Genomic DNA, 22500 nt, shown 5'->3' on the forward strand with positions numbered 1-22500 from the left:
AAGGTAGATCTTTTATCTTAATTCCATTCACTCCATCGGCTACTCAAAGGAGGTAAATGTTGATGTCAGCCTCTGAGTTTGAACGATGATTAGATTCTCAGGCCAATATCAACATGCCTCATTTCTGGACCTTTGCAAAATGTCACTTTGGCAAGAAGGATAATCACAGAGGGGTGGAGATGTGCAAACAAGTCATACCTTCATGTTGCAACTTCTGCTTTATTTCAAGATAAGCCTCCTTTATTTGTGCAGAACTGGTGATATCCAATTGCAGGATGGAAAGTCTTTCTGAGCAGGTTTCCTTCAGCTTTTTGGCACCAGGGCCTGCTGCATCTAAGACGCTGACAAAGACAGTAAATCCTAAACTGTCAAGGTATTTTGCAAGCTCATGGCCGATTCCACTGTCAGTTCCTATAAAAGAAGCCATTAAAAATATAAATATATGTTTACATGTATGTATGTATATGTGTACAGTATATATATATATATATATATATATATGTATATGTGTATGTATGTGTACATATATATACATACACACAAACATATATATATACATATGTGTGTGTGTGTGTGTATGTAACAGTCATTTCCTGAAGCTTTGCCATTTTTCATTGATTTTATGGCACTTGGTACTTCCTCCACTAGGATATCTTGCATTTCCTCTTTCGTGGGTGCTGTTACTTTTCACTGATCTTGATCTTTGTATAACTCTGAATAGAAATTTCCAATTATTTCTAACCTTTCCTGTCTTGTTCTACACACAGAGCCATCTTCGTGTTTTAATGCAAAAACCTTCCTTCTTGTATTTACAAGCTTGCATTTTGCTCTTTGTTTTCTTCAATTACCTTTTTCACAAGCATCACAAACTTCTCAGAGAAACCCATTTGGAATCAGAGATGTGAGAAGTTCATAATCTTAACATGAAATTAGGAATAAATAGAACGAGCTCCAAGTCCCTTTTCATCCTCTTCCCTCAGGAAATACAAACTGCACCTCTTCCAAAATAAACTTCCATGTGAGCTAAAAGCTTTCTGCAACTGCCTCTTTCCTGCATTTGTTTATGAAGCATCCGTTTATTATAATTATACTTTTTTCTTGCAGACCTCAGAAGTGACACATATCTTTTAATCCTCCTAAGTAACCTTTGATGCCACTGGGTGAATGAAGGTTTGAACTTTGACCTCTTTGGTACCAGCCCAATGCCTTTACCACTACATCTGTAGAGTTGGAATAAGTCCCGAACGCCATCTAATTCTACCTGGTTTTTTTTCTCAGGTGATACCGACATAATTTGGTGTCCTTGTAGCTCAGGGTTGAATTTGGGGTCCTCGGTACTCTCTGAGCTTATTGTTTTGTTGCAAGGACATTTCATCACCAAACTAGGTAACATCTTCAGGGCACTCTCTGAGCTGGGTTATTTGGCTGCAGACGTTTCATTACCAAACTAGGCACTGATGATGTTACCTAGTTTGGTAATGAAATGTCTGCAACAAACCAACCAAGCTCAGAGAACACCAAGGACCCCACAAAGAGCATCCCCCAAGGATGAGAACCCAATCGCCATCTGAAAGCCTCTAGGGAGAAGAGTCCATCACACATCTGGACAATGGGGCCCAAGGTTAGACTGGGATTGACATCTCTTCCCACCAAGCAGCCAAATCTGTCTCCACAGAACTTAACCCAACCTGCATCAATCAGCCAAAAGCGAAAGCAAGGGATCGTTTTGACCAGAGCAGCTGCCAAAGTGTGTTTTGAACAACCTGCTTCCCTTTGTTTGGCAATGAGCCATCCGGCTATTGTGTCTTTCACCCAAGTTCCACAACCTAAATAAAGGGCCAGTCCAGAAGTCACAAAGCATAGGCATGTTTCCCGGCTCATGATTTTAAACAGAGGACGAACCGGCAACGGCAGAAGAAATGTGAGCATCAAAAATAAATCAAAGGTTGGGGAGCAGAGAAGAACTTTTGGCTGTGACTGGTGTTTGCTTGCAAGGGATGTGACCAGGAGTCCTTGTTATACTCTTCTGCCAAAATTATAAGCAACACATGAAATGACTGAGATTCCTTCGATGGGGGCAGAACGGGACCTTTTGCTAGTGTCAATCCAGCCCTTCTCCAACACTCATCGCCCAAACAGCCATGTGTTTCCATTTCCAGTGGCTAATGGACAATATCTTAGAGAAAGAGGGAGGGAGGGAAGGAAAGAGAGAGAGAATGAATGAATGAATGAATGAATGAATGAATGAATGAGAATGAGAGAAGTACATCTAATCTTTCAGCACGAAAGGAGAAAAAGTTGAGCACAAAAGTACCAAAGCAGGGATGATCAAGCCTGATATGGTCTTAGTTTTTCTGTTTCTCTACCTCTCGTTCTCATTTTGTGTGTGTGTAAGAGAGAGAAGAGACACAGAGAGAGAGAAACAGAAGAGAGAAAGAAAGAGAGGAAGGCTGAGAAAGAGAGATTGAGAGAGAGAAACATTGAGAGAAGAGAAAAACCAGAAAGAGATATTGAGACAGAGAGAGAGAGAGAGAGAGAGAGGAGAGAAAGAAAGAGAGAGAGTGAGAGAGATTGAGAGAGAGAAACATTGAGAGAAGAGAAAAACCAGAGAAAGAAAGAGAGAGAGAGAGAGAGAAGGGGGAGGGAGAAAAGGGACAGACAGATTGAGAGGAGAGAGAGAGAAAAAAACAGAAAGAGAGATATGGGGAGGGAGAGGGAGAGGGGAAGACAGACAGACAGACAGATTTACTATTATTTTCAGAGCCCATTGAGGATTTTTTTCCCCCTTGCTCCAGTCCGCCTGTATTTATTGTGACACACTCTTCTTGGCAAAGTGCTGTACCAGCAAATAAGAAATTTGTGTCAAGGTGCTATCCACACCCACATTCTTGGACTCGATCTGTCACCAGTTTAAAGCCACATGTCAGAGGCAAAGAGCTGCGCTAGTTAACTTTTCTAAAAAGAAGCTTCGTAATATGCTGCTGCCTGCTCCCTTGTTGCACGGGGGAAAAAAAGGAGAAGAAGCCAGGTAACAGACTGAGATCCTAAATTATTTCACAGTTTACAACCCATAAAGAAGACTATTTGTAGCTCAGGGTTGAAATGAGGAGTCCCTGGTGCTCGCTAAGCTTGGGATGTTTTCTTGCAGATGTTTCATTACCCACCTAGGGAACATCATCAGTCCTAGAAGAGAGGGGATTTGCAGAGGAGGAGGACTGTGGGGTCCTTGGTGCTCTCTGAGCTTGATGGTTTCCTTGCAGATGTTTCGTTACCCAAACTAGGGAACATCATCAGTGCTAGTGATCAAGCACTGATGATGTTTCCTAGCTGGGTAATGAAACGTCTGCAAGAAAACAACCAAGCACAGCGAGCACCAAGGACCTCACAATCCTCCTCCTTCTCCTCCTCTCTCCACTCTGCAAACTCCACTCTCTTTTAACACTGGTGATGTTACCTGCTTGGATAATGAAATGTCTGCAAGAAAACAGCCAAGCTTAGAGAGCACCGAGGACCCCCACCCCCCACAGTTTACAACTCCTACATCCGAAAGCATCCTTACCCAAACGCCCACCCCAACCTTAACACATGCATAAAGAGTCCAAAGCATCCTCAGATTTCAATCTGAAGGGGAAATATTCTTATTTCCGAATCAGGCAAAGCAGGTATAGATCCAGCTTAATCCAAGAAAAGATGTTAGCTAAGGACAATCCAAAATCCCTCCGAAAAGTTATTTTAGAGAAGACAAGTTCAAATTCCTCTTGGGAGTTCGGACGGCTAAGCCACCCTGAGAATTCAACGGATGCCTCTCCCTTACCTGTGATGAACACGGCTTTGCGATTCACGGGCAACATAGCTTGCGCAGGAGTATAAAAACAAAACACGAGACACGCCAGGGAGAATAAAGTCAAGCCCAGAGAACTTCCCAAGGTGGTGAAGCACAGGACTTCCAGGGTCAAAAGCAACAGGAGACCCCAGCGGAAAGGGGGGGCTTTTTCCACTCGGTTCTTCTTAGCGCGATAAAATATTGTCCCCCCGTAGAGCACCGTGGCTCCCATGTAGAAGAGTAGAGAATTGTCCAGTTCAGCCTGGTGCAAAAACATGACAGGCAGAAGAGAGGCAGGACCGCTCAGACAGGCACTAAAAAGAAGAGAAAAAAAAGGAAAGAAAAAGTATAAAATAGATTTTCAAAAAAGAAAACTTCTTAGGACAATTCACAGCCCGGGAAAAGGTGTCTGATGTCTCCCAAGGAGGAGAGGAGCATCCGAAGGACTTGACAGGCAGTGAGACGGCAGCCTTGAACTGGTGTGGTTTTATCTGAACTGCCCGCCTTGTCACACCAGAGAGGTGGTGGGGGAACTTCAGATATTTGCTCTCACCTTATTTTAAGTTGTTATTTGCCCCCCCCCTCTTTTTATTGCAAGAGGGCTCCACCTTCAGAGGGATATACACACGCACACGCAAAGAGACACACACACACACACACAGAGAGAGAGAGAGTCAACAAACAAGCTTTGGGTAATATTTGACAGAGCCAAGACCGAGCAAGAAGCAGCAAGTTTTATCCTAAGGGAAGTTAGCAAGGGTGACATAATTGACAGGTTTGCTGTAGAGGCACTTCAGGGAAAAGAGAGTGTGTGAAACTCTGTGTGTATGTGTGTGTGTGTGGTGTGTGTAGGTGCACGCGCCACCACACTCCAGAGTTGACCTGTTCTCTTTTGATGTGCAGTCTTCCAACTGTGCCCAATTTAATGAGGACACACGCTTCTCTTTCATCAGCTCGTTGCTAGCTGGAACCCAGGAACTTAATTAGCACACACGAGCCACACACTCCAGAGTACAAGCCTTTGGAAGGGCAATGCTGAAAACCTTCCACTTTGACCCAGAGGGCAAGAGGCTTTGTAAAGTTGCCTAGGCTACAGAGAAGGTGCGGAGTTTTGTTAAAAGTGATGGTTGAAGGGGGTTTTTTTTGTTTTTTTTTAGGAAAGGGGGAGATGTTTACAAAGGCAAAAGAAAAAAAGAAAAAGAAATCCTTACTCAGCAATGCATTTATGCATTACCTGGAAATGCAATCGTAGTCTCTCCCCTGGACAGTCGGAAAAAGGGAGGTTAAGGGGAAAGTGGGAAAAGGGGAGGCTTCACGAGGAAGGCTAAGGGTACTGTGGGCTTACTGCTGTCAGTTTTTCCATTTATACTTTATTTATTTTCTTTTATTTCAATACTCACCCACCCCTGGTTGAGGCACACATGACTGCTCTCCACAGCTGCCCCCATCTTGCGTTTTCCCCAATCCAGAGACTAGATAAGCCGCAGTTGAGGCTTCACAAGAGATAACCAGGGCAGAGAGGACTTCTTAGGGATAGTTTAAATGGAGATGCCAGCGTTCAAGATCTTAGTTAGAAAGGAACACTCAGCCCACAGAGAGCCTCTGCTAACCCACGACAGCTTTATTGGAGTCGGTTTGCTTAAGAGTTACTCATACAAGTACCCCCCTCCAGACCCGTAGCTTTACTCACGGTTTTTTCCCCCACTGCAAATTGGGCTGAGAAAGAGGAGATGCCGGAATCCAGTCAGAACTTGCAGGAACGGTGAAGTCTCTCAAAATCTCTCAAAGCTTCCCTTTTTAATCCCTTACCGGCATTCCTTTTTATATCACCTCGGCCTTCCTTTGGATATTAGATGATCGGTTGCGTGAAAGTTCTTATCTTTGGGAGCTGGCACTCCAAGTCTGTTTTAGATGGATTGCTTCCTGGTGACCTCCTGTCCAGTCGTCCTTATCTCCAAACCTGATCTGGCTCTCTCTTTGCTTTTCCCCTTTTTCTGCAAGCCTATGTTTCCCCCGCTCAAATTCCAGCCATCTCTTTCTTCCAGTATTTTATATTTTTTAAAAAACAGTATTAGACCTACACTGGAACTTCTGGTCCAGAGGGCCCGTTCCTGGGAAGAAACTGGGGGTGACTGTCCATAGTCACCCCTGCTTTTCCCAGAAGCAGCTGTTGATCACCATTTGAAGGAGGTTGACCTAGGTCCTAGATGGACATTTGCTAGGAGGTACTGCTTGTAATAAGTCAAACTCTAGAGAGAGAACAAATTGAGCTCACTGGCAGAACAATCAATGTTTTGTTAAACAGAAGCTCAGGAAAGGCCTTATTGATGCTGAACCTCAGTGGGCAAGTCTGCAGTTTTGACTAATGTTTGAACAGTGGAGATGGATCCTTCTCTTTACTCTGCTGCTTCTGATAACTACGAATAGAGAAGATATTTTTTTTTTTAAAAAAAGGAGCACTTCTGGATGGAGAAAAGAGAGTTGCCCAAGGCACTACGAAGACGTTGGGACAGGAAGAGCTGATGTAGAATTAAAGCGATACCAGAGCTTGGAAGGGTGGCCTTCATTATGCCAAAAAACTGACCGATTGACTTTAGAAAGTTAAAAGACGGGGATGAAATAAAGGATTCAGGGGATATAAATAAGGCTTGCCTGCCTTTTTCTCCCCCCCAAGGGTGTCATCCAGAGGAGATAAATGACCGATTCCCACCATTTTATGGCTGGATTTCTTACCTTTGTTCAAGGCTTTCTGCATCATCAGTCAGTAAAAATGACAAGAGGTGAATTTGCAGGAAAAGAACCGATTCCAGAGCAATGACAAACATCTTTGTCTCTCCGGGAGCTGCTTGACTCCATGCTAAAGAGGAATGACTGTTTTCATGAACATAATAGTGCTCCATTGCAGGTCTCTGCTTTGATGCTACAACAACCAGCAGCTTGAATTATCTTGAAGTTATTCAAGACAAGGAGTCATACGCAGAGGACTGAGGCCCTCTTACCAGAAGGAGAAGCAGCAGCTCTGAGGTCACCCTGAAGGTGTCCAAGTGAAGGACGTTTATGTCCATGTTCCTCCACCAAGGTGAAAAAGGTTATGGGGTTTTTCTTCAAATAGAGCAGAGACCCCATCAGAAATGGTTAACCCTTCTTGAACCCTGCATGGGAAGGAGCTTCAAACATGTCAGATGTCTCCGTAGACCGGGGACCTTCAAACTTGGCCCTTTTATGACTTGTGGACTTCAACTCCCAGAATTCCTCAGCCAGGCACGCTGGCTGAGGAATTCTGGGAGTTGAAGTCCACAAGTCATAAAAGGGCCAAGTTTGAAGGCCCCTGCCATAGACAAATATTAAAGCCAGAGACCCATGAACCTTCCCCCCCCTCCTAAGTTTCAAAGACATGGCTTGCCTTGAGATATCAAAAACGACATCCCATTATTAATACTAGATTTAAATGACAGGTACAACGGGAACAAAGCAGGCTTTCCTTTTCCCCCTTAAATGTTCTTCGGAAAACTTTAAAGTGTAATTTTGAATCTGGTGCGAGGTAAATATTTCTGCTTGCTCCCACATTTACTTTATTTCAATAATAATGTTTTCCCACAGAGCATCTGAAGAATTTCTGGGATATTGGAAAGTCCTTGTGAAAAAGAAACTGAGCAACGTTTTTGCCTTATGGGTAAAAAAAAAACCACATTGAGAAAGTTGAGCTACTCTCTGCAAGATGATGGATTGTGCTCTATTGTGCCTGCTTACCACCATATTGCTATAAAATGCGAAAAACCTGCCAGTAAATGAAAATCAATCACAGGCTCTCTCTTTATTTACTTACTTACTTACTTACTTACTTACTTACTTACTTACTTACTTACTTACTTAGCTAACTCTACCACCAGATCCCTTGGAGTTTACAATAAAACATAAGGCAAAAATGAAAAACAGAGGTGTTAAAAACAATTCAAGACCACATCTAACATAATTAAAATCAGCCCTTAAAATCAATACTTTCAACCTGCCTTTATGAAACATGGGACAAGAGGGTGTTTCTTTTTAAAGCTGAGGAAGGGAAACAGACTTGAGAATGTCTGCATGAACTGAAATTTCAACAAGGAATGTCTAATTGTCAAGTTGAAATTTATTTAAACTGGAAGATGGCAGGTAGGTACCACCAGTCATCCCTTCTAGTATAGAATAGAATAGAACAGAACAGAACAGAACAGAACAGAACAGAACAGAACAGAACAGAATAGAATAGAATAGAATAGAATAGAATAGAATAGAATAGAATAGAATAGAATAGAATAGAATAGAATCTGGAAGGGATCTTGGATGTCTTCTAGTCCAGCTCCCCACTCAAGCAGGAGAACCTACACCATATCAGACAAGTGACTGTCCAGTCTCTTCTTAAAAACCTCCAGTGAGGAAGCACCCACAACTTCTGGAGGCAAGCTGTTCCACTGTCCTCACTGTTAGGAAGTTTCTCCTTAATTCCAGGTTGCCTCTCTCTTTGGTCAGTTTCCAACCATTGTTTCTTGTCCTGCCCTCTGGTACTTTGGAGAATAAGACAATCTCCTCTTTTCTGTGACAGCCACTCAAGTATCTAAGATAGTCGTCATGTCCCCTAACAAAATTGCTTATCTTGAAAGCTAGTACATAGGACTGGAAGGGATCCTGGAGGTCTTCTAGTCTAACCCCCTGCTCAAGCCAGGAGCCTTATACCAGTGATGGCGAACCTTTTAGAGACCGAGTGCCCAAACTGTAACCCAAAACCCACTTATGCATCATTGGGTGCCGGGTGGGTGTGGCCCATTGGGTGGGTGTGGCCCATTGGGTGGGCGTGGCTGTGGTGGTAATGGCAAACTGGGTGGGACTAAAAAGTTCAATCAATCAATTCCAACTTTGCAAGATCTTTTTTTCCCCACGAGTTGAAATTGACTGATTGATTGAACTTTTTTTTTTGTACACGGTGGAGGAGACCTAAAACGAAAAGGTTTTATAAAACTCAGCTGAAGGCTAGGACTGGGGCGACGATGCGCGTGCCCACAGAGAGGGCTCTGAGTGCCGCCTCTGGCACTCGTGCCATAGGTTCACCACCACTGCCTTATACCATCCCAGTCCAATGGTTGTCTAGTCTATTTTTGAAAACCTCCAGTGATGGACAACCCACAACTCCAGGAAGCCAGCTGTTCCATTGGTTACTTGTTCTCATTGTCAGAAAATGTCTCCTTAACTCCAGGTTGCTTCTCTCTTTGGTCAGTTTCCAACCATTGTTTCTTGTCCTGCCCTCTGGTACTTTGGAGAATAAGACAATCTCCTCTTCTCTGTGACAGCCCCTCAAGTATCTAAAATAGTTGTCATGTCCCCTAATCCTTCTCTAGACATACATGGTTCTCTCAACCATTCATCATACTCTTTATTATCCTTGTTGCTCTTCTCTGCACTCTTTCTAGTGTCTCAGCATCTTTTCTGTATGATGGTGACCAGAACTGGATGCAGTATTCCATGTGTGGCCTCACCAGGGCAGTATAAAGCAGTACTGTCATTTCTTGTGACCTTGATGCTATCCCTCTGTTGAGGCTGCCCAGGACTTTTTTTGGCAACTGCAGCACAATGCTGGCTCATACATAAATGGTAGTCCACCAGGACACCAAGATCTGCCAAGGGATACGCACCAGGATTGGTGAGGGCTAAGAAGTAGAGAGGGATGAGCAAAAATAATGATTTCATTGAAGGCTATGCTTAATGAACCACAATTCTACCTCAGGAAATATTTGGCAACCACTTCTGATGATTTCAAGGGAGGCCATATGTGAGGCTGGACCTTCTCAGGTGTTGACATGTCCATGAAGAACACTACACATTTTCTTTCTGTTGGGATGAGATCTTTGTGATAATTGTTTTATCTGGAAATACAAAGCTATCAGGCTTGGAAAGCAAGCAGGCATTCTTCCAAGGCAGTAAATCTCCTATCTCTTATCTGGCTTCTCTTGGCAGCCTAAATCCTTGAGGTATTTTCCCATTAGTTGTGTAGATGACCAAACAAAGACTCTAAATTACAGGTTGTTCCCTTCCTTAACTAGTGAACATCACATTAAAAATACAGGAAGATTAACATAGTTCTGGGTTTTAATTCTTGACTACTACTTTGCCATAGAAATTAACTTTTTTTTTCAGAAACTGTCAGAAAAAAATGTCTTTTCCTCCAAGATCTTGGGGGATTAGAACATTGTAGCCATACACACACACACACACACTTGCAGCAGACTTTTTTTTTTTTTTTTTTTTTTAAAGCATTTTAGTGAGGCTGTGGGAAACAAACGCTTTTATATTTAAGGGAAGGTTTTTCACACTTCAGATTAATAGATTGTGCTTAGTTAGATGACAGGAGCCAGTTTATTCATTTAACAAGAAATCTAATGTCACAATCTGCCTGAAACAGAGATGAAGGGAGGAGATTATTACTGTTGATATATTACTATTAAGATTGATCCCACAGTTGACCAGATGTTTAGACTGAATTTGGCATTTTTATCCCTCTTTCTGAGTCCTTCCCAAAGAACTTGGGATAGGCAGATGTGAATGTTTGATGATGTTAGATGTATCATCACAGGATGTAAACTGTTCCAAGTAAAGCTGCCAAGTCAAGTTTGCAATTGATCGAAGGGTAATTTTGTCAACATCCATAGTGCTCAAGTGTTTTGGGAAGCCACCCAAGGCACCTATTACTGTTGGATAGTATCTTTTTTTTCTTTTACACAGTTATTCTATTTGCAGATCTTTTTGTCTGCAGGTCTTTAATTGTCTAAGCTTTGGCTTGACCATGTTAAATCTGTGTATATCTCTCAGTTATTGTCTGCTGCTATAGTCACATCTCCAAATCTGGAATCAGAAGAGTTGGGTGAAGCTGCGAAGAAGTTGACAGAGATGCTGAAATCTGGAGACATCCTACACTTATCTATCACACCATCCCCTTTCAGAGTTCTCCTGTTAGGCAAGGTTAGACAAGATTTCAAGAGTAAGAAAGCCAAAGAAATAAAAGGCAGCTAAAATCCCTTTACACAGATATCACTCATTATATCTTTTCATACTATTTTGTCCTTGTAAACCACCCTTGCTTCCAATGTATCTGTAGGAGAAGGAGAGGCAGAGATTGGGGGTGGAGTCAAAAGAGGAATCAGCCTGGAATCATTACATTGCCACAAGTCCAACCGCTCCTGAATAGCTTTAACTCTTATGTAGTGCCAATTTAGTGGTGGCTGTTAGTTGACTAGATTCTTGTGCATAGGCATGAGCAATAAATTAGCTTAACTGCAATAAATCAGCTTAACTGGAAATTAAAGCACCTGACAGTATCCATACTTTATACCCACATCTGTCCTTTTCAACATCTGAACTATTCTTTTCACGTCTTTATCACGTTCTCTGGATTTTGTACTTTTCCAAGGAGAAGGCAATAACAAACGTTGAGAAAATTGACCAAACTGGTATTTTGACCAGCATTTCACTCAAGATGCTAATCACAGATGTTTTTTTCACTATCTCAAGACTTAAATCTTTCTAACAGAGGAAAAAAAGGAAGGTGACATCTCTAGAAGGTGGGTTAACTTGCTAGTCCACTTGTCTCTTTCCAGTTGCGCCAGTAACAAGATTGGACTAGATGTTCTCCAGCATTTTTTCACAAGTCCTTCCTCGTCATTGCCTCACACAAAACTAGTGTGAGCACTTTGCTCAAAAATATTTTGAAAGCAGGGGTTGCAACATTACTTCCCTTGGGGATAAATAAACAGGAGTAAAATAACTAGGGCTATCAGATTAGGACTGCAAGATCTGGAATGACCACTAGCTAGCACAAGGGTTTAGACCATCTACCTTTTTGCTGCCAAATAGCTAGTCATGCAAATATTTGCAAGGCCAGATCAGATAGGCCTAAAAAAAAAAGCCCACCCAGTTAATAAAACTGCATTAATGGAATTGATTTGTTGATTTCAGGTACTTCTACACACTGTGCAGACATGGCTTCTTACAGATCGGTCCAGAACTGAAATCATAAATTGATTCCATTTTTTTTCCAAATCCAATCAGTTGATCAACTCGATTTTGCCCGATTGACATAGGTGTATATGACTCTATCCATGGTACTGATGTGTAGCATCAGTGTTGATTTGTTATATTTATATTTGTCCCACCTTTATTACATTTACCAATAACTCAACGTGGCAAACATATCTAATATTCCTTCCTCCTCCTATTTTTCTCCCTAACAATGACACTGTGAGGTCAGTTGGACTGAGAGACCGTGACTGGCCAAAATTCACCCAGTCTGCTTTCATGGCTAAGGCTGAACTAGAACTCTCCATCTCCTGGTGATTGGCGCAAAGTTATCCAACCAGCTTTCATGCCTAAGGCAGAACTATAACGCACGGTCTCCCAGTTTCTAGCCTGGTGCCTTATCCACTAGACCAGTGGTTCTCAACCTTTTTAATGCCGCGACCCCAACCGGTCGTAAGTCGAGGACTAAACCGGTCATAAGTCGAGGACTAAACCGGTCGTAAGTCGAGGACTAAACCGGACATAAGTCGAGGACTGCCCAATCGGTCGTAAGTCGAGGACTTTCCCTGCCCAGGAGCGCCGCGCATGCGTGGTTCCGCCCCCTGTGCCGGCCGAGGCGTAGCTGGCAAGCGGCAGAGACGGAGCAGGCCAACCACCAGCTGGCCCAGCCCAAGGGAGGTAAGGCACCCGCTGGAAAAGGGAAAAAAATGGCGGACAAAAAAAATGGCGGACAAAAAAAATAGCGGACAGCCTTGCTTGGCGACCCCCGTGAAATGGTCGATCGACCCCAAATGGGGTCCCAACCCACAGGTTGAGAACCACTGCACTAGACCAAAATGGCTCTCCTTTCTTAGAAAAAACCCTGGGAAATTTTATTTTTTACCCTGCATATGGTGGAAACACAGGGGTGTTTTTATTTTACCTCCAGCAAGCTAGACAATTGGACTAGCAATTTAATTCCATTCATTCCTTCTTAACAGCATATTACATTTGTTTGATTTTCACTAGATTCTTTTGAACAGCAGAAAAGTGACACCCTAGGCTTTAAAAAGCTTCCGCCCGAAATAAATACGTACCTCACCCTCTTAGCTATGATTAAAAACCTGTCCACCCACCCGATCTTCAAGCCGTGGGTGTGATTATTTGTCCTCCCCAATCTGGATATTTACCTTGGCAAGGTTGAGAATTTGTTGCAGAGGGATTGTTGTAATCAAAGAAATGTCAATAGCAGAACTCATGTTCTCCCAGCCGGTGGGAAAGACATGATGTTATACTGGCAGGAATGTTTTGTCAAGGTGGAAAGACAGTCTTTCAATTGCTTTCATGGTTTCATTTCATACCGGCTCACTCAGGAGCTCAGCTTTCAGTTCTCTACTGTATGGGAAGCATTTGGCAAGCTTGGTAGAGTATCCTGTAGAGTTGGTTAGCAGGAAGTTCATAATGACGGAAAACTTAACTCCTCCACTTGCCCTGCATATTATTAACGTCTGGAATTCACCCTGACTCAGTTTTATCTGATGGCTTTCAAAAAGGGCGAGATGAACTAATGAAAAATAAGCCTGCAAGACATAGAAGATACAGATCTGATGGACAGTTCAAGGCCTACTTTCCTTCAAGTCCTCTTCTTAACAAGAGCGGCAAAATCGTAAAGCGTCTCAGATCTAAAATCAATGGTCGCCGCCCCGTAGTTTTAATGCCACAAAAGGAGGAAAATTAAATACCGTACATAGGAAACCGCACTACAAAGCGGATTTACTGAACCGGCTCCCAGCTAAATGTGAAAGAAATGAAATCAGATTAGCTTCTGTCAAGACCTCATTCTTTTTTTTTTTTTTCCAGTTGGGGAGGCTTCCAGATCAAAGACAGCACTGCTTCCCCCTGCATCCCCCCTGGGCACATGGCTGGGCTAGACAACCCTCTTCAAGCAACTTTAACAAGATATTTTTTAGGTGGTGACCCACAAAGGGTTAAGCATCCCATAATGCACAGAGATCAAAGAAATGTGTCCATCTCAACAAATTAGTTCCATATGGATTTGATGGTGCAGAAAAACCTGGACCCGGCCACAAGAGAGAGATGGGGGGGGAATTAATTTATTTGCAAACTATCAAAGATAATGCCTCCTTTGCCTTCAGACAGCCAAAGGATTCCTGCTAGAATGTTCTAATCCATCATCAGAAGAGCTAAAGGCTGCAAAACATCCCAGGAAGAAGCCTACCAAATCTTCAGACTACAATTCCATATCTCACCCACCTCGGGCTAAGCGCTCAGATGAATGAACGTTGGATTGATAATCAATTACAGGTAGTCGACTTAGGGCCCCAACTGAGCCCAACATTTCTGTCGCTGAAGGAGACAGTGATTAAGTGAATCTTGCCCCATTTTACAATTTTCTTGCTGCAGCTGTTAAGCGAATCACTGCAGTTAAGTTAGTAACATGGTTGTTAAAGTGAATCCGGTTTCCCCCGTGACTTTGTTTGTCAGAAGGTCACAAAAGGAGATCACGGGACCCCGGAACACCGCGACCGTCATAAATATGAGTCCGTTGCTAAGCGTCTGAGTCTTGACCATAAGAACATGGGGATGCTGCAATCGTTGGAAGTATAAAAAAACAACGGTCATAAGCAGGGGTGGGATTCAGCCGGTTCGCACCACTTCGGCAAAACCAGTAGCTAATTTTTTGTTGCCCAGGCCCAGAATGGACTTCCAGAAGTGGCATCCACACAAGTCTAAACTCTCCATTTTTCTCCTCTCTAAGTTTAGAAGCGTAGCATGTTGGGAGTCCGTGCTGAAGGCACCGACTTCCTGGCATGCTAACTTTCTACATTTAGGGCAGTGATGAGATTCAGCCAGTTCGCACCACTTTGGCAGAACCGGTAGCTATTTTTTTGTTGCCCAGGCCCAGAATGGACTTCCGGAAGTAGCATCCACACATATTGTTCACATATTTGAATCCCACCACTGTCGTACGTCACTTTTTACTGTGCCGTTGTAACTTTGAGCAGTCACTAAATCAAGATCAACATCACATGAAGTGTTAATACCACTTTACAATGCCTTGGTAAGGCCACACTTGGAATACGGCATCCAATTTTGGTCACCACGATGTAAAAAAGATGTTGGGACTCTAAAAAGAGAAGAGCGACAAAGATGATTAGGGGACTGGAGGCTAAAACATATAAGGAACAAATAAGGTTGCTGGAATTGGGTATGTCTAGTTTAATGAAGAGAAGGATGATGGGGGACATGATAGCAATGTTCCAATATCTCAGGGGCTGCCCCAAAGAAGAGGGAGTCAAGCTATTCTCCAAAGCACCTGAAGGCAGGACAAGAAGCAACGGATGGAAACTATTCAAGGAGAGAAGCGACCTAGAACTAAGGAGGAATTTCCTGACAGTTAGAACAATTAACCAGTGGAACAACTTTCCTCCAGAAGTTAGGTACGCTCCAACACTGGAGGCTTTTAAGAAGAGACTGGACAGCCATTTGTCTGAAATTGTATAGGGCTTCCTGCCTGAGCAGGGGGTTGGACTAGAAGACCTCCAAGGTCTCTTCCAACTTTATTATTATTATTACTAAATGAACGACTGTAAGTCGAGATGTTCCTATGGAATAATTCCCACCACGGTTTTGAGTCCTCACCTCTAGAGCTATCCTGAAGGTGGCTTTCTGATTTTTTTTTTTTTATGGAAAGGAAGAAGGAAGGAAATGTTATCACATAGTGCAGCAGGATAAACAATGATCTGCAAGGTGGAACCAATCCAAATATTACGGAGATTTAAGATACAAGACAAATATCAGACACCGGTTCTCAAATTATACCCAGCTTGCTTAGTTCAGAGACTCAAAGGGAGTTAGCTTTTTTTTTCATCTTTTAAACTTTGCAATATTGTATTAGGTCTGAAAAAAAATTTTTAGTCTGAAGTGTATACTGTATTCCTGCCTGAAAATGGCAAAATATCAGCTAGGTTCACAGTGTCAATCATTAATCTGCTTCTTTCTCCTGCAAAGTGTCCTCGGGTTACGACAGTTCATTTAATGACGGTTCAAAATTATGACGGCCTCGGGAAAAGTAAGCTACAGCCTGAACTCACGCTTAGCAACCATGGCCCACCCCCAGCCCCGACAGTCACGTGATTGCAAGACAGGCGATTGGCAACCGGTTCACATTTATGACCAATCGCGACATCTTTTGTGGTCACGTGATCCTGATTGGTGACTTTGCACATTTCCTGTTGGGGGAAGCTGGACTCACTTAATGGCCAGGACTGCTTAAGGACTGCCGTGACTTGCTGAATGACTAACGGTTGAAAAATGGTTGAAAAACCGGGCCCAACTCAACCACTGCAATGTCTTATGGTGGGAATTCTGGTTCCAATTGTGGACGTAAGTTAAGGACTTACTTTCCACCCAACTCACCAGCTGTTAAATTCTCCCATGGAATCCCAGAGACGCTTTGATCAATCTTCCAGAGATAAAACAAGGCAGATAGGATATGTGGTCATCCAAGCAATGTGTAGTTTTTATTCGCGAGGTTGGAATTTATAAAGAAAAAACATCAAGAACAGAGGCAGTGGGCTACAGGCTATCTCCAGATACCTGGAGAAATTTTGGATGGGTTTTAAGGAAATCTAAACCTGAACACTTTAGTAAATCCCGACACGTGCATCAAATAGAGCTGCTAAGAGACCCATTTTACAGCCTGTTGTTGTTGTTAGTTGCGAAGTTGTGTCTGACCCATCGCGACCCCATGGACAACGTTCCTCCAGGTCTTCCTGTCCTCTACCATCTTCTGGAGTCCATTTAAGCTCACACTTACTGCTTCAGTGACTCCATCCAGCCATCTCATTCTCTGTCGTCCCCTTCTTCTATTGCAATGAGAAAGGCAGGGCTAGATGAATCAAAAGTTGGAATTAAGATTGCCGGGAGAAATATCAACAACCTAAGATATGCAGATGATACCACTCTAATGGCAGAAAGTGAAGAGGAACTAAAGAGCCTCTTGATGCGGGTGAAGAAGGAGAGTGCAAAAGTTGGCTTGAAACTCAACATTAAGAAAACCAAAATCATGGCATNCCGGCCCTCTCAATTCCTGGCAAATAGATGGGGAAGAAATGGAGGTAGTGACAGATTTTATTTTCCTGGGCTCCAAGATCACCGCAGATGGGGACTGCAGCCAAGAAATTAAAAGATGCTTGCTCCTGGGGAGGAAAGCTATGGCAAATCTAGACAGCATACTAAAAAGCAGAGACATCACCCTGCCAACAAAAGTGTGTATAGTCAAGGCCATGGTTTTCCCAGTTGCAATGTATGGCTGTGAAAGTTGGACCATAAGAAAGGCTGAGTGCCAAAGAATTGAGGCCTTTGAACTCTGGTGCTGGAGAAGACTCCTGCGAGTCCCCTGGATTGCAAGGCGTTCAAACCGGTCAGTCCTAGAAGAGATCAACCCCGACTGCTCTTTAGAAGGCCAGATCCTGAAGTTGAAACTCAAGTACTTTTACAGCCTAGAAGGGCAATATTTAGTCACTTCCAAAGAAATGGAGCCTACAACATGTGGAAGGAAGGGCACAAATAAATACACCAATTCTGAAATGCATCACCAATCCATTGAACTGGTTTCATAGGTTTTCTCCCTTCTTACTGTAAACTCATTTATGGAACAGCAGCTGAGCCAAGGGACAGGTGATGTTTAGATAAGATAAGGAAAGATTGGAAAAATAGATGGTCAAAAAGACCCAAGAAAACAGCTACACTGGATGAAGGAGAAAAGATTTGCTTATCTCCAATAACTTTTCTTTAAAAATGAAATGCAGGAGCTGAAAAAAGATGCTTTTGAAGTCAGAACCACCACATCACGTTGCTGAAGGCTATTCTACAGTAAATTTGGGGGGGGAAAATACAGAAAAGAACAAACAAAAAACTGGGCTGATCTGCTTAACCTGTAAGGAAAGTCTACGAATCCTGCTGTTTTTCTCTGGGAAACCAGTGCAAATATGCACCGCTCAAAGGAACTGGAAAATAAAAACTGTTCTTTTTTTCATGATCCAGAACCGAATGGCTGAGGTGCTGTATCTCCTGATGAGATGTATCAACAGGAAATTTTAGGACTGGGTGGTCTGGGATGGGGAAAGAAAGAAAGCTCTCCGGATACAAGGAAAACATGTAATTATGAGGTTTCAAAACAAAGCTTAGGGCACCTTATATCTTTGAAAACAGGGCCTATTTCCCTTTGAGGGGCAGCATGAGTATGCCAGACCAGGAAATAATTCCTTGTAGGAGCCTGAAAACGCCAACAAAACTATTGCAAAAGGACAGTAACTTTAAAAACACAAATTAAAAGCTAGATTTGCTTCATTCCTTGGTGGCTGGCCCTCGTGGGTCAAAATTCTAGAGGAGTATTTCTCATTCTTGGCGAATTTAAGATAGGTGAACTTCAACTCCCAGAATTCTCCAGCCAATTCTAGGAGTTGAAATCCAGCTAAAATTGGTCAGGGTTGAGTAAAAACTGTTCTCTGGTTTGCTCATAAAAAGAAAAAAACAACAACAAGCAGGTTGGACTCGGTGCAATATCGCCACCTATCGCAAATAGATACAGGGGGAAAAAACACACAGAACATAGAATGGAATAGGGTTGAAAGAGACGTTGGAGGTCTTCTAGTCCAACCCCCTGTTCGGGAGGAGACTCAGTCTATACCCAGTCTGGACAAATGGCTGTGCAGTCTCCTTGAAAAGCTCCAGGAATGGAGCACCCACAACCTCTGGAGGTAAGCTGATCAATTGTTCTCACAGTCAGGAAATCTCTCCTTAATTCTAGGCTGGAATTTGTCTTTTTGATAAGCTTCCATCTTTTTGTCCTTCGCTCAGGTGCTTTGGAGATCAGGTTGACTCCCTCTTCTTTGGGACAACCCCTTAAGTACTGGAAGGCTGCTGTCATGTCAGCACAGGGGATAGATAGCATCACCTTCCTTCTTGGCCCATGAATTCTTCTATGACAGTGGTGGCGAACCTATGACACGGGTGCCAGAGGCACGCGCACCATCGCCCCAGTCCTAGGCCTTCAGCTGGGTTTTATAAAACCTTTTCGCTTTAGGCCTCCGCCACCGTGTGCCAAAAAAAAAAAAAAGGTTCAATCAGTCAATTTTAACTTCTCGCGGGAAAAAAAAAGATCTTGCAAAGTTGGAATTGATTGATTGAACTTTTTAGTCCCACCCAGTCTGCCGTTACCACCGCAGCCACGCCCAGCCAATGGGCCACACCCAGCCAATCGGCCACACCCACCCGGCACCTGACAATACATAAGTGGGTTTTGGGTTGCAGTTTGGGCACTCGGTCTCTAAAAGGTTCGCCATCACTGTTCTATGGTTTCTTCCATAGAAGAAGCTGGCCGGGGAATTTTGGGAGCTGGAAGTCCCCCTGTCTTAAAGTTGCTGAGGTTGGGAAACCTCAATCTACTGCTAAGCAAGTTTATTGAATTTGCAAAGTTAGGGGTTTGGCGGGGGGAGGAAAGGAACTGGGAAATAAAAGCGGTTCTTTTCTTTCACGGTTCCCGAATTGGGTGTCAGAGATGGTGTGTCCCCTGATAGGATGGATCAACAGAAGGTTCAGGATAAGGAGTGGGGGCAGGAAATTTTTAAAGCCCTCAAGATACAACGTAGACATTTCAGGGTGGCTTATCTTGCCCCCGTCAAATGTGTTTGCAATTCAATAGTTTTCTACATGGTGCTAAACTTGTCAAGTGATTGGTGTCAGGTCTCCTGCTTGAGCCGGGGGATGGACTAGATGACCTCCGAGGTCCCTCCCAGTCTGTTATTCTGTTATTCTTTATTTTGTTCCATCAATCTTTTTTTTGGGGGGGGGGTTATCCACCACTCTGGAGAACCCTGGTTAAAGTCCTCCTGTAAAAAACTCAGACGGGGGGTTTGCAAGCCTCATCAAATTTGCAGATGACACCAAGCTGGCAGGAATAGCCAACACTCCAGAAGACAGACTTAGGATACAGGAGGATCTGGACAGACTTGAACACTGGGTGCTATCTAACAAAATGAAATTCAGTGGTGAAAAAAGCAAGGTTCTACATTTAGGCAAGAAAAACCAAATGTACAGTATAGTATAGGGGGTACCTTGCTCAATAGTTGTAACTGTGAGAGGGACCTCGGAGTCCTAGTGGACAATCATTTAAATATGAGCCAGCCGTGTGCTGCAGCTGCCAAAAAGGCCACCATAGTGCTAGGCTGCATTAACAGAGGGATAGAATCAAGATCACGTGAAGTGTTAATACCACTTTACAATGCCTTGGTAAGGCCACACTTGGAATCCTGCATCCAGTTTTGGTCACCACGATGTAAAAAAGATGTTGAGACTCTAGAAAGAGTACGGAGAAGAGCAACAAAGATGATCAGGGGACTGGAGGCTAAAACATACCAGGAATGGTTGCTGGAATTGGGAATGTCTAGTCTAACGAAGAGAAGGACGAGGGGGGACATGATAGCAGTGTTCCAGTATCTCAGGGGCTGCCCCAAAGAAGAGGGAGTCAAGCTATTCTCCAAAGCACCAGAAGGCAGGACAAGAAGCAACGGATGGAAACTAAGCAAGGAGAGAAGCAACCTAGAACTAAGGAGAAACTTCCTGACAGTGAGAACAATTAACCAGTGGAACAACCTGCATCCAGAAACGGTGAATGTTCCAACACTGGAGGCTTTTAAGAAGAGACTGGACAGCCATTTGTCTGAAATGGTATAGGGTTTCCTGCCTGAGCAGGGGGTTGGACTAGATTATTATTATTATAACCTTATTTTACAGCTCCACTGGTCCAAAGCCAAGCCTTCTATCCAATAAACCACATTTCAGCCAATCCCAGCTAAGGGCAACATGTAAGCCCAGTGATAGAATTAGGGGCCCACGAAAAATATGGGGAAAAGTCGAGGGAGAGTGGGAAAGGCAACCAGCCCCTTTGAAAACCGGCTGAGATGGGAGGAAGACAATCTTTAGGACTGCAACTAAAGATTGGGGCTGCCCCAAAGAAGAGGGGGGTCAAGCTATTCTCCAAAGTGTCTGAGGGCAGGACAAGAAGCAATGGATGGAAACTAACCAAAGAGAGAAGCAATCTTAGAACTAAGGAGAAATTTCCTGACAGAACAATTAACCAGTGGAACAACCTGCCTCCAGAAGCAGTGAATGCTGCAACACTGGAAGTTTTTAAGAAGAGACTGGACAGCCATTTGTCCGAAATGGTATAATGGTTTCCTGCCTGAGCTGGGGTTGGACTAGAAGACCTCCAAGGTCCCTTCCAACTCTAATATTATTCTGTTCTGTTCTGTTCTGTTCTCTGTTCCGTTCTATAGTCTAGTCTAGTCTTTCAAATTCTCTTCCAACTGCTATTCTATTCTACTCTATTTTATTCTACTCTACTCTTTTCTATTCTATTCTACTCTATATTAGTATTCTACTCTACTCTACTCTATTCTTTTCTATTCTATTCTATTCTACTCTATATTAGTATTCTATTCTATTCTATTCTATTCTATTCTACTCTACATTATTATTCTATTCTATTCTATTCCATTGCGTTCCGTTCTGTTCCGTTCTGTTCTGTTCTATTCTATTCTATTCTATTCTATTCTATTCTATTCTATTCTATTCTATTCTATTCCGAAAAGAGCGCGGAGCCAACGTGGCACCGCTTGCAACCCTTGGGCCGTACGGCTCCCGGTCTACGCGCTGGGCTGGAAGGCGCCATGTCGGAACTCCCCCCCCCCCAGGTCCTAAAACCTACTCGGAAAGCGAGAGAGGGTCGGGTGCGCGGAGCGAAGTCCTCCGATGGCTCAGCGCCCGCGGAGGGGTTTTAACCCCGAGACTCGCTGCGCTGGAGGCAGGAGCGGGCTTTGGATGCCCTGCAAAAGGGGGAGCGGGGCGTCCAGGCTGTGACTGGAGGTGCGTAATGTGGGGCGGGACCCGCCTCTCAGCCGATGATGGGGCGATGGGGCGGGGACAGCCCGTGGGAAAGCGAAGAGAAGCGAGGGAGGCCTTGCGCTCCCGTTTCATCAAAGGCTGCCGACTACAACGCCTATCACCCGCAGCCTGGGGGAGGTAAGAGCCCCGGCGTCTTCCAGATGGACTTGGACCACAGGTCCCATCGCCCCCCAGTGTCCGAAAGGTAAGCAAGTTGTGGCTGGCTCTGCTGACTGGGCTGGAGGAAGAAGTTACCCTGATGTTCTCCAGATGTTTGGGACTCGGCTCCAGCTAGGGCTGTCTCAGGATTGGCGTCATTTCCAAACACTCCGAGGCACCTTCCCCCCAAATCAGTGTCTCCAAAGGGGCTGGACTACAGCTTCCATCATCCCCAAACCCTCCTGCTGGTGGAGAAACGAGGAGATCCACCTTTGAACTGGAGAAAGCTGGACAGTTACTCTTCCCCTTTAGGGAAGTCCCATTGGAATCAATGTTCCCGGGGTCCAATTCACTTTAGACACTCATCTGTTTTTGTGAAATGCGAATTGCTTGGCCAAGGGCAGTAGAGTTTGGATCATTAAACAAGCATGTTTGATGCACATGCAGAAGAGTCTCCACAGCACCAGAGATTGATTCATGCACTTGGGGAGGGGCGGGTGTAAACATTGAACAGGTGAGATTTCATG

At 43.8% G+C, this 22500-nt stretch overlaps 1 protein-coding gene across 2 annotated transcripts in view; it reads right to left on the bottom strand.

The window, feature by feature from the left end:
- HSD17B2 (hydroxysteroid 17-beta dehydrogenase 2) overlaps positions 1 to 4458 on the bottom strand; it is a 9793-nt gene extending 5335 nt beyond the window's left edge. The window contains exons 1-3 of one of the 2 annotated variants that reach the window (XM_015816253.1): positions 4377 to 4458; positions 3815 to 4137; positions 199 to 411 (exon numbers count right to left, since the gene is read on the bottom strand). In XM_015816253.1, coding sequence (XP_015671739.1) covers positions 199 to 411; positions 3815 to 4100 — 499 coding nt within the window. In that variant the 5' untranslated portion in view covers positions 4101 to 4137; positions 4377 to 4458. Of the gene's footprint in view, positions 1 to 198; positions 412 to 3814; positions 4141 to 4376 lie in introns of those variants that run through there. The other variant, XM_029284184.1, reaches the window with a different exon arrangement.
- Positions 4459 to 22500: the final 18042 nt, after the last annotated feature.

Source organism: Protobothrops mucrosquamatus, unplaced genomic scaffold, assembly GCF_001527695.2.
Source record: "Protobothrops mucrosquamatus isolate PMUCROS unplaced genomic scaffold, P.Mucros_1.0 scaffold_111, whole genome shotgun sequence".
Taxonomy (NCBI): Eukaryota; Metazoa; Chordata; class Lepidosauria; order Squamata; family Viperidae; genus Protobothrops; species Protobothrops mucrosquamatus.